Source organism: Lepidothrix coronata, unplaced genomic scaffold, assembly GCF_001604755.1.
Source record: "Lepidothrix coronata isolate B3197 unplaced genomic scaffold, Lepidothrix_coronata-1.0 Scaffold75, whole genome shotgun sequence".
Classification (NCBI taxonomy): domain Eukaryota; kingdom Metazoa; phylum Chordata; class Aves; order Passeriformes; family Pipridae; genus Lepidothrix; species Lepidothrix coronata.
In genome coordinates, this window is record NW_016690255.1 from 8,422,043 (window position 1) to 8,435,451 (window position 13,409).

General features: G+C 36.4%; 1 protein-coding gene across 11 annotated transcripts in view; it reads right to left on the minus strand.

The window, feature by feature from the left end:
- PTPRM (protein tyrosine phosphatase, receptor type M) overlaps window positions 1-13,409 on the minus strand; it is a 461,846-nt gene that overhangs the window by 285,388 nt on the left and 163,049 nt on the right. For all 11 annotated transcript variants that reach the window (XM_017819524.1, XM_017819523.1, XM_017819522.1 and 8 more), the window contains exon 6: window positions 3,486-3,660. In XM_017819524.1, coding sequence (XP_017675013.1) covers window positions 3,486-3,660 — 175 coding nt within the window. The remainder of the gene's footprint in view (window positions 1-3,485; window positions 3,661-13,409) is intronic.

Below are 13,409 nucleotides of genomic sequence, written 5' to 3' on the forward strand. Positions count from 1 at the left end.
AATTGAAAACCTTCCCTTAAGGATTTATTTAAATAGAGCAATCAATACTTTATTTCACCATCCTCTAAAAGGCATATAACACAAAAAAGTTTTTTAAAAAAAATCCCCTTTTCTCCCTTGTTTAAGGCCAGACTAATTGTTCACTGACAGCCCTTTTCTCATTAACTAGACAATATTCATGTTTACAATTCTTTAATAAGAGAACATGGGATTAACTGACAGCTCTTTAATTGAGCTTTTTTCTCCCTCCATACTGATGAAACCTTGCTATAATGTGCCTGCTCAGGTAAAAAAAAAAAGAAGAAAAAAAAGAAGAAAAAAATCACATCTGATAGTTTTGGACATATATTTCATTTGCAAGATTTCATTCCTATTCCTTTGTGATTTCAGATTTGTTTTGCAGCACCTGACACTAGAAGACCTTCGGCTCATTTCAAAGGTTCTGGTACCTGGTACCCAGTGCCACACAACATCATGCCACAGCAGAACTACAAACCTTAAAGAATTTTACATACATAATCAGAATCTACTTAAAATAAGTTCTTATTTAGTGAAACTGTCTCTACAATAAAGTAGACTGAGTGCTGTACGGAGTTGTAACCCATTCTACCGTGCAAAGTCTCTACTTAAAAGCAAATATATTTTGAAAAAAGCTCTACTGCAGTGCACGACTTACTTTTTGAAACTTGAGTTAGAAGTTCAGTAACCAGAATGAAACAGAGCATGATAAATGCAAAGAACTGATTCTCTTTAACTTACAAATGCTCAGTTTGACTCTCCTGTCATCCTAGCAGTGTAAATACAGAGAAATTCCTCTTAAGTCAGTTTAGTTACACCAGCGTAAATGAGAAGAGAATTAAATTCATTGTTTGTAACAAAGAGTGGGGAGTAATTACACCACTGTTTCTACACATACTATTATTAAGCCATCAGTAATTCCCAAGTATACTAAGCATTACATGCAGTGTGGGTATATGTACATTTTTCATGATTTATTGATGATAATGGATTTAAAAAATATATAGCTGCACTGAAATCAATCCACTATCTTTGAAAAAGCTGCTAAAAATTAGGAAATACAATTTCTGAATTATATGCCAAAGCTGCTAAAAATTAGGAAATACAATTTCTGAATTATATGCCATCAATAAGAAAGCATATTTACTAATTAGCCCCTAATGCTGTTATTTCAGTATAGTCATCTAAGGTTTTAGAGCACAATGTTCAAAATGGGTCTTTTTAGGTCAGAAGGAATGACCTGCAGGTGGTCTCATAAAAGCTCCAACACAGCCAATAGGGATTACCATAATTACTTTGCCACTCTACAAGTAGTTAATGGGATTACACCCTAAGGCTATTGATTTGCTCACAGTGCCCAGTGCAAATTTTCTGAAAGAATCTGGGTAGGTACAAATGCTTTAATGATACGTTTCATAATTTCATCTACCGTACCTCAAAAAGGGCATTAATAAAATAAAACACCCTGAATCAAAGAAACTGAAAAAAAGCTAATTCCTTCGGCTCCCTGTACCTCCTGCCACCGATGCAGTAACTCCTCCATCTGCCTCCTTCAGGCACTCTCTTTTCTTCCTTGTTTTCACTCACGTTAGGTCTGAAAGATGCTTCATCATTCCTACTGGGGTTATAGTCCATGCTTCCTTTCTTTGCTGACTTTCATACATACCTATTTTTGGCCTACCCCTTTATTTCGTTTTCATTCTTGGACTGAAATGACCTCATTTTTTCCACCATGCCTTATTATTATATTCTCATCTCACCCATTCTATTTGTTTCTTTCTTCATCTGTCCATTCAAATAGCTCATCTAAGTTTTAATACTACAATTTGTTTTGTCCTTTTATCTTCATACCCTGGTTATCTGCAACATCCTTGTCCTGTCTTGCTCCTCTTCATTTTCTCTACAACACACTCACTAAAACCATAATCTTGGTTTTCGAAAATGGTCTATCCTTCATTATCGCTCTCTTGCATCTTCTTCTATTGGTGATGGATTACTTCCCAGTCTAACTGGAGAGGTTCCAGCTGATTGGAAGCTCTCTAATGTTGTCCTGGTTTTCAAGTAGGGCAAAAAGGAGGACCTCAGCAACTACAGGCCCCTCAGTTTCACCTCAGTGCCTGGTAAAGTCATGGGAAAGATTATTCTGGGAGGTATTGAAAAACTCCTGGAGGACAACACAGTCATCATTTACAGCCAGCATGGCTTCATGAGGCTAAAGTCCTGCTTGTCAAACCTAATTTCCCTCTACAACAGGATAACCCACCTAGCTGATCTAGGAAAGCCAGGTGTAATGCTTCTGGACTTCAGCAAAGTGTGTGCAGTTTGGGGCAACACAATATAAGAACAGCTTCTGGAGAGCATTCAAAGGAGGGCAAAAAAGACAGTGAAGGGCCTTGAGGGGAAGCTGTATGAGGATTGGCTGAGGTCAGTTGGTCTGTTCAGCATGGAGAAGAGCAGAGAACCTGGAGGAGAGGAGATTGAGGGGAGATATCACTGCAGTCTTGAACTTCCTCATGAGGGGAAGTGGCAGGGCAGGTACTGATCTCCTTCTTCTCGTGACCAGTGAGAGGACTTGAGCAAATGGCATGAAGCTGTCAGGGGAGGCCAGATATCAGAAAAAGGTTTTTCACCCAGAAAGTGCTTGAGCACTGGAATGGGCTCCCCAGGGAAATGGTCACAGCACCAAGCCTGTCTGAGTTCCAGAAGCATTTCGATGACACTCTCAGGCACATGGTGTGATTGCTGGGGTGTTCTTTGCAGGGCCAGGAGTTGGACACAATGATCCTGATGGGTCCCTTTCAACTCAACATATTCTATGATTCTGTAACACAACATGGCTTCACATCTTAGATGCTAAAGAATCTGGTTCTGCCTCTGATACAACAAAAATAAAATCCTGTTCCTCCAAAATACTAATATAAAACTAAGAAGTAATCAAAATGCAATTTAAATATAATGAATGTTAAAAAATTGCTCTAGTGCAGTTTTCCATAGTAAGGATGTGGAGTTCTCTATGTATTCTACTTACATTTAAGTGTTTCCCAAAGTTTCTAAAACACCCCTTCATATACCAGAATGTGTGTTTTTTATGTGTTCATTTTAATGTAAATGTTTCATATTTTGCAGTAAGTATATATTTAGAATACAATCTCCACAAAGGAGGCAAAGAGCCATTATTATGTTCATACTTTTAAATAAAAGCTTGGAAAGATGTATAGTTCTAAACAGTGCTTTGAGGGAAATATTTAAAACAACAATCAACAAGTAACTAGTTAATTAGCCTGGGATGCTTCTGTCGTTCCCGTGTTACAGTTGGCTAGACTCTTAAGATTTACATAAACAAAATCTATTTGTTGAACCTCTGATTGAGTTTATCAGGCTATGGGTGACATTATTACTGCATTAGCCATTGCAGATCCTTATTCCATACACTGAGCATGCAAATACTGATTTGTATCATGAAATACCTTTCACTATCAGTTCTGCATAGTTTGATACACCAACTCCTCCTTCTGTCCGAATCATGCAGCGATAGTTGCCGGCGTCCCTCTTCGTGGCATTTACCACACTAAAAAGAGCTACAAATCGTCGAGCATTGAACACTTTTATGTCCTTCAAAGGTGCATCCCTTACATAAATTCCCTAGGCAACGAAACAAAAATAAAGAATATTGTTAGTCATATTTAAAAAAAAATACTGACAACCAGTATTATTTCTCCCAAGTTCCCCAAGAGGGGAGGCAAGGTAAAAGCAGAAGTCTGTATGTTACTTCTACAGATATTTATGCTGTGTGAGACTTTACTGCCTTCCCATATAAGTTAAACCATTCATCATGAGTGGGCAACTATTCATCTGGAACAGCTACTTTCAACTCTTCATAGGTTAACTAATAGAAAGATTTAAGAGCAATATAATATTTACTTGCTTAGCTTGTCTTATACAAATATTTAAATTAATTTCTTTTAAAGAAATAAGAAACCCTGCATAGTCAGTCTCTGCTTTCTCTTCCCTCCCTGCATCTGCTACTCAGCATATGCATTTTGCACATATGCAGCGCACAGACACATCAGTGGATGTTTCTCATGGCAGCACGCACACGAGGTAGAAGAAGCAACTCAGGTAGAAGAAACTAGGTACAGATTTACCAGGCAAATAACCAGCAAAGCTGAAGCTGTCTCTATCTCTCACTTTCTCAGCATGGTACTGGGAACCAGGCAGTTTCTACTCCAGTGCAGTGTCTTGCTCTCAATTCAACATACTACACTTATGGCACAAGAAAATGAGCCATGTAACAGCCGAGGAGAACAAAGAGTGAAAAAGAGAGGGCAGAAGACAGAAGAGTGCAGCGATGACAATTTGCCATGTTCTTTGAGGGCAAAGAGACTTAGCTCTCGGATCCTCATCAGAACTCATGCTCCGCCTGGCCATGAAATAGGATATGTGCACTATGAACACTCAAAAACCCCTAGAAAATGTGTAATCATCGAATTATGAGAGCTGGATGGAAAAAAAAAAACAAACAACCACCACCAAAATCTAACAACATTTACTCAAACAAGCAAACAAAAAAGATGCACTTTTTATACAAATACATATATTTCAACAAACTGAAGAATGCAGCCATTATCAAACATGAAGAGAAACTGGAAAACCCCAACAAGCACCTCACAAAATCTGCTCTCTCCATGAAGGAACATGCATAGTCTGATGCTATGTAATGATACCAGTTATTCTTAGTAGGTTTTTCTGACTTAACGAGCTTCAAGCATGTCAAGAGTCCTGCACTACTGACCTTCTATAAACCATCAACACACCTGGTGATATCTTTTTTTCTGCCCTAGAGTTTGCATTTTGTCCAGCAGAATTTAAGACATAGGAAATACTCATCTCATTTTCTTATGACCTTTATTAGACACTATATTGGAAGCACCCTTGAAATGCCAGTTATAACCAGTTAGAGAGATTCAAACACCAGTCACACAAAATTAAACTCATCCATAAACCACAAAACCAAGCCAAAGTTAACCATGTTGTTAACATCAAAAAACCAATACAATTAACAATTAATACCGATTCTCATGCACAGTAAGGTACAGTTATTTCCTCTTCAAAAGCAAATGTGGGTGATGCACAGCTTACTGAAAAGAAAAAAAATGTTTGTAAGATGCCCAAAGAAGAATGTACTATCATGCCTTAAAAATTACTCAGTAGTAAATTATTACTTCAGAATTATTTCGATAATTGACAGTTCCTCAAAATTCCTCCAATTTTCAGCTGCCGATAAACCAGCTTGTGTGATGTGGCATGGCAGTTACCAAAAACTAAACTTGGAAAAAAACATTTCAAACTACTATTTCAAAACTACTATTTTTACTGGTTTTGCCACTGTAATATCTTGCAGCAAGGATGGCTGCAGATAGCAGGAAGCAAGCGGAGTGGGTTAATTAGAATTTTGGAGAATTAATATTTCTTAAAAGCAACATTATTTTTTACCCAAGACAATAACTTATTAATCCTAATTATCAGAGCTGCTAATCAGTCACAAACAACAAACCAATTTTAAGGTATGTTACTACAGCTTCTAGGCTCTTTAAGGATCTTGTGCATAGCCAAGTCATGTGCTTACATTACATCCAATCACAATAGTTTTTCCTTTTTTCTAGTCACAACATCAGGAAGCTTTACACAGGCTATTTCATCCTGCCAAGAAATAGGCTAAGTTATTCTCTAGGGAACAACATACTGCCACATACTGATTAATTCCAGTACCTAAACTAGCTCAGCTCATTCAGAGTGTGAACAAACTCCTCTGCGCTCCAGCCTGCGCAGCACATCCACCCTTCCACACAGGGCACCTGCATCCAGAATTTACCAGGACTCTCATGAATTAAAACACAATTGAAGAACCATGTAAATACTTTAACAACAATTTCTACTACCACACCATGCCCCTCAGACCTCCCAGCAACTGGTAGAAATCTTAAACTACACAGTCTTGGTCTTCATATAAAGCACCAGCAATGCTCAAAGGGAACCACTCAATAACCAGCCCCATAGGGAATTATTTCCCACCTTTTTCGTGCCTATGTAGAATGAAAATTGTAGCTAATCAATGCATTGCAGCATTTACAATAAATTACTGTCTCACTTGGGTCCCATAACCTTTTTCACCTTCTGCTGATCCTCGAACACACTGATCGCCTGATTTCAAATACTTTAACTGCTGTTCTACAACAGGAAGTCTCAGTTTGATCAAATAATTGGCTTTGTGACACATGCTATCCATTCACATACCAACAATTTTAGCTGAAAAAAAAAGAGAAGCCAAAGCACATTTCAGAGGCACACAATTTGCTCAAATGAAGAACGTACATGAGCCTTAAATGTAACTCAGCTTGGCTCTACAGAGGATTTGAGCATTTTTATCCTCTACCAAAATCCAGACGAGAAAAGATTATTACTGATGGCTTCAAAATTCATGGCCAAGCTTTGGAATAAAAAGCCTTTATTATTATTACTATAACACACCTGTAAAATATATGTGAGATTATTAGGAATAAAGATTATCTTGACTGACTTTTCTTGAACCTTGCAAACTCACAGAAGCAAAGTGTAGAGTGGCTAATTATATCTTAGAACTCAAACAGTCCCACAGAAATCACTAGCATGACATTTTCTACTAGAACTCAATGAAGAAAAAAACCCAATTTTTTTCTTTAGTCTCTTTGGGAAAAATATTTTCAAAGAAAACATAGTGTCTGGAACAAAGACTAAAAAACATCATTGCTTTTTCCACCAGAAAAAATACAGCCCAAGAGAACAAGTCTTCCCTTTCTTTCAGGACAACAGCAAATGAGTAGGAGAGCTGACTAATTGATTTAAGCCTAAGCATAAAGGAACAGTAAGGAAGGTAATGAATTCACGTATAAGAAAAGTTCAATCCATAAGCATGGAAGGAGGGAGTTAAAAAGACTGCACAGAAAAAAAAAACATAAATCCCACAGCTACAACCTCTCCCAAACTCTTATTTCAGCAATGGAATGGCAAAAGACTATTTCTCGTCTGAAAAAAGTTATTTATAATTTGATAACATGAATACAGAATTGTTTCTGTTGTAACTACAGCCACATGTCAAGCTTTGCTGCTCTTATTTGTGATTCACATTTTGTTCTCTCTGACACTGCAGTGACTTCAGTAAGCTACTCAGGTGTATCAGTGGTTACTTTCATGGGTTAGTTAACTATCTGAAATTTGGAGGAGAATGCAATAATATTTTCTTTTCCAGTATTTAACAGGTCCATTTAAGCTCATTGTATGATAAATTAGAAGCTCTCAGTGCTGACTGTCAACAGCTATTTCATTTAGAACGGCCAAAAATAACATATCAAGTGAACATTTGTTTATTAAACATACTAGCACATCCCGCTATAATTTTTTTAATGAAGAATTATTTTTAGTAGCATCCAAAAAAAAAGTTTTTAGCACTCACTAATGCAACAATCTGAAATCTCATAAATAAGAGTTCGCTTATGATATACTGTTTTACTGATTATGGTCATTAAAACTTTAATCTCAGGTTTCTTAAGAGATTCTGAAATTTACCAGTAGCTCTTGCAAACTCCCACTTTTTATGTGAAAGCCTGAGTCTTCACAAATACATTGTATTTTATTGAAAATTAAACAAAAGAATGACAAGTCTGTAATTTATTAATCCAATTCCAGAAAACAGTATAAAATTCATGATTTACAATGCAACACTATGGTGGTTCATATTAAGACCCATTAGAAAAGCTTGTTGGAGCAAATTTGTAGTATCTTGTTTTCTGGGTGGGGCCTATTTCTTTGTTTTAAATACAATTCAAAAATAAATATGGTTCTTTTACTTTCTTTACTTTAGCCCTGATTTGCCACATGAAAGGCTGGGGCTTTACTACTGATTAAAGCTGTTAGCTTTTCCTGCCTCTGGGACTCAGAGAACTGTGTGAACTTCATGCTTTGGAAAGAGGAGACTGCCGAAATAATTTAATTCTAGACCTGCTTTGACTGCAAAGGCCATGTCCCCAGGGGAGAGCTACCTAACCTTCTTAGAGCAGAATTATGACCACAAAATAAATATTACAAAATGCAGTGATCCAAAAATAAAAATAACAGATTCCATTGGGCTGCTGAGCAACCTGTGAGTTTTCAAATGCTCAGAGAAAGTTTTTAAAAAATTACCAAATACACATATTTGAAAATGCTACTTAAGCCAACTTATGAAAATATTTAACTGGTAAATCAGTTGTAAGAATAATTTTTCTATTAAACAGTGAGCTATTTAATATATAGGGATATAAAAAATAATCTTAATTAAACCTCAGGATATACACAGCTTGAAAATCCATATTCCTAGTACCAGCATATTAAATGCATACAGAGACAGCTTAAAGTACTTTAAAATGCACATTATTTTTCCATCTTGGGCAAGTTAGAATGAAAAGAAATAGGTTGATGGTTATTTAAATTAGACTTACAGGCTCTTTTAGGCAATAAACTAACTCTAAGTCTTTTAAATGAACAGCAATTTCATCACAACAATCTACATATTAAACTTTCCAGAAATACTTTTAACAAAAATGCAGCACTAATTCAAAGGAATTGAACTTCTGGGATGTTATATCCAGCACTACCACTGCATTAATCACTCTCAAGGCATATATCAACAGTTTTGCAAGAAGAGAGTTAAAAGGAAACATCAGTCACCCTCTGTCCATACAGGTAGATTAAGCAGCTTTTCATACATTCAATAAAAGAAAGGATTGGTATTAGCCCACTTTCAAATAGGCACATTTATAAAATTGTGATTAGAGTTATACCAGTGGGATCTCAAATAACATCAGCAAGGCCAGAAGTAATTTTGTTTAAAATATGCATAAAATCTAAATCAAATAGTAATTAATACCTCAAGAAAATTGCTTTGTAGAGTTCATATAATTCCAGTAACTAAGACAGTTGACTCTACCTCTGAATTTCTAGAATTGCTTTCATAACCAAGACAACCGTTTGTCAGTCTAGATTAGAGCCATCACAGATCCTGTGATTATCTTGTATTTATTCCATCTGTGTAAGTTAACAAGTATATTTCATTCAAATAATGAGGCCATGCTGGAAAAAGATTATTATTGTCCTATTTGAAATTATTCTGCTATGAGCCAGAATTGCACTCTGCATGTGGAACTAATGGGCATGCAAGCAAACTGTTATTATTTTACCCTTCAAAAAAGATTTCAGCTTTCAGTATTTTAATGTTTGATAACTGAATCTTTTCTTCAAATCACACAGCTCTCCGGAAATCCCTGTTTATTATGACTAAACCTAAATACTGGCTGGAGCTGTCAGGTAATACTGAAAAATACTACTGAAGTTACACATCCGAGTAGTCACATTATCAAATATTAAGCACTGACATCTATTTGAAGACATATTTAAATACACAGAAAGTAAACAAAGACAATGAATTTTCTGGAGTCATCAAACTCAGTGTAATTTACCCAAAACAGTTACTCTGTACTTATAAAAGAAAAAAAAACAAAACAAAGCCAAAAACCAAACCCCTGTTCAATCTATTTTTTATTTTTACATTAAATTCAGAGAAGCTGAGCAGAGTTAATATTCTCTAACAATTTGTCAGTGCTCACAAAATATGCAAAATTCCAAATCTTTTTTGGATTCATCTTTAATAGCACACAGTAGAATACAAAACGACCTGTAGGAAACTAAATCCTCAGAAACATCTGGAAAAAACAGAGCATCAGGAAATCTCTCTCTAACTGGGAGTTTAATACTTTGGATAGAAGTTCTGGCAATGATCCACACGTCTGCTAAGCATTTTCTTGAACTTGTAGCCCTACTTATAGTCACTTAATCTAATACTGTATCTTAATTCTTTAAAGTATGCAACACTTAGTACCTCTTATCATCCTTTTATTTGTATTTAAATTCCAAGAATTAGGATGAACACCTTGCTAAAAACTGAAGAGAACATACGCAGAATTTTAAATACTCTGGCTTGGTGTTCTGCAGATGCCAGGCATAATTATGGGGGGGCTGGGAAGGATCAGAGTGAGGAGGAGAAAATGAGAAAGTACAGTTCATTAGCATAATTTTCATTCCTACACACAACACAAAGTATAGTAATTCAGGTATTTGCCTTTTCTATGCAACTACATAACAGGAGACTTAAAAACCAGTGTGCTCATGTCCCATATTGCCATCACTGGGAAAGTGTTTTCTTGGGAAGAAAAGCAGCATTGGGATGAAGAAACTACAGTATGCAAGTTCTGGGGACAACCTGAAATCTATTCCAAAATGTAAAACAATGAGAATAACAGTCAAAACCAAAGTGATACTGAGTCCTACAAAGCAGGTAAGGAAGAAGTAGCTAAGAAAGAACACATATATTTGATGATGAGAAACCATGCCCTCTTAAGGACTCAGCTGTGGCCTCCTGAAAAGATGCTTCTGAACGGGAAGAATGAATGGTGAGAAGAGAGGCAGGCCTATGGTTAAAGCCAGCTGTAGTAAACTTTCAACAGTGAGATTGTAATTTGTGAATAAAGACAACCACAGCAGTAACAACCACATGCTGGTTCATGTAACAGGGAAGCTAATAGAGGTATTTTGGTCTTAATTACTGAGCCAGTCACTAGTTAAGTCATAGTTTAACAGCTCCCACCTCCAAAACTCACCTTCCCCAATGCTCTGTTTTCATCCCATCATCTTAACTTGGATTTAATTTAAACTTTATTTTGGTTCTTCTTGCCTCAAAATAGTTTCCACAGTCCTTATTCTTAAAAAAAGAAGCCTCTGCTGAACTCCAGTTTGAACATGGTACCTCCCAGCAGTAAGTTTATACATTTTGCCTAGAGTATTTATGGTCATTGTTTCTTTCTCCCAAAGGTCCAAGATATAGTGATGAATTTATTTCATCAGTTGGCTAATTCTTATGTGTCTTTAAGTGATTCTACTGCTGCTGAACAGTGCTTCATATCAAGGAGGTCTTTGGGGTCCAGAAAGAGGATGCCTACCATGGTCTTGAAAATCAAGTTGAATTTAACCAGCCCCCTGTGACAAGGTCAGCAATTCCATTATCTTGGGTCTGGCTAATCACCATATACTATATAATTTAACACTGCAGACTAACTGGAAGACTAACACAAAATCACACAGAATCACTGAATCAACTATGTTGGAAAAAAACCTCTGAGATCATCAAGTCCAACGTATAAAACATCCAACTGACTTTAAAATCACACAGGAATTTCAAAAAGGTTTGACTGATAAAGGTAATCCCAGAATAACTTTTATTATAGGTCACTTTATCAAATTAGAATATATATGAAGATGGAGTAAAGGGATAGGTTTACGTATATCTCCTCTGACTTGCATATGTCCATATATATCTGTAGGTAAACAAATTTTCTGCAAATCATAGTGTGCAGCCAATTCATTAATATTTGGCAGTTTCTGAATACCTGAGACACAGATCCAAAGCAGGGGAAAAAAAGAAGAAGAGACAAGAACAACTACCTGTTGCCAAAAGCTTTTTGTCCAGAATCCAAGTTTTATATCATCCTTGCTACATAAAAATAATAATGGCTGTCTTACGTGGTACTTCTGACACTCTTTATAGGTATAACGTGCAACAGAGCATTCTCAGTAAATGTGGAAGATCAAAATCTACTAATTTTTCAGGTTACTTGCAAACAAACTTTGCCAAGTAGTCTCCAGGTCTCTTGAGGTTTTTTCACTGTTGTCCGTAACCAAGGTCCTAGTGGATTTAATAGAGTTTCCAGTTTACTTCTAAAAGAAAAATTTCTAAAGTTCATTAATTTTTCGGATTTATTTTTTCCCCAAAATTTCTTTTGGTCACAGAAGATTACCAAAGAAATAGAGGATTAAGAGTAACTTTTTTGTGATAAAAAGGCTTTTTCAAGACAAAAATGTTAATGCCTCTATTAAAGGTTTTCAGACTCTAAGTATCATCAAAAGCAGGATCAGTCGGTATAGTAGCTGAAAACCAAATGCGTATTTCAGTGTCACAAGCACACTCTTGGCAGAGCAGACTCCACTTCTGCTAGACAGGTGCTGAAAGAAGGCCTTTGGAGAACACCACCCATTATCACTCCTGGCGACTTGATGGATGACTGGCACCACTACAGAAATAAACACCTCTCCATCCACAGTACTTTTTTCCTACTGAATCAAGGGTTGCTTACTTTTCTTGAAAAGAAATAATCTTTGAAATGAAATAATCAAATTTGCTTGCAATTTGTTCTTAGTTTCTTCTTTGGCATCACTACCAATGCGGTCTGTTGTGCTCATGGAAGAGTTTACAGGTTTTGAGTAATGTCATAAAACTTCACAGATGCTTCTGTCAGGTATTTTCACCAGACTTCAACTATTTTGGATAACGCTTGCTTTCACACCATTTAGGAATGGTGGAGCTGGTAGATGAGGATAGGAGTGACATTTATTCTTCCGTTTATCCTCATCTGCATTATTTTAGTATTAATAACAAAACTCACTGACAATTCTTTGTGGTTACTGTCATTTGACTTTTGTACCAGGCATTGCAGTCTGGGTGGACTGGGAGGCTTACTCCACAGAGCAGCTTTGCTGGCCAGGCTTTTGCAGTGTTTCTGAGCAGGAGAATATAAGGCTTCTTTTTGCTTCCACTATTACAGTGGCACCATCTCATACAAGTCATGTAAGGCTAGAATACAGGCCCAGAGTAGCTATGGAACCATCAGGCATTTGAGTTTTTCAGCTGTGCATTTCACTGGTCACAGTATAAGTGAGATAAGAGTACACAGCACCTGATGTACCACTTAGTACCGCTGAAGCTAACTTATAATGGAAAAGACCGTGTTCAAGAAGGCAAGTTACCCTTAACGTACATTCCCACTGCACTCCAAACACATTCTGTAAATGCTGTTGCCCGTGGTTTACTAATAAAAACACCAGGCTGGTGTTTCTGCTGGTCAGCTCTAAAACACCACTGAAGTCAAAACACTTCACAGATAAGACAGATTGACTTTACGATGACTTTTTATTTCTTGCATATGTTCACTGAGATTTATCCTTAACAGTCCACTATGAATTAATTTCTCCCAGTAGGCATCAGATTATTCATATTTAAGACAGATAATGAAGCAAAATTTTTCATCAAATATCACAGCTCCTTAGACATTGGCTAACATGAATGATACAGATCACAAGCCTCCTATATTCTGTTCTTCATGGAAGTTTTTATGCCATATAGTAAGATTACTATGCAATTATGGAAAAACAATTAAAACAGATTAACATAAATTAATAGAAAATATAGAACTAAATATATACTGAAGTGG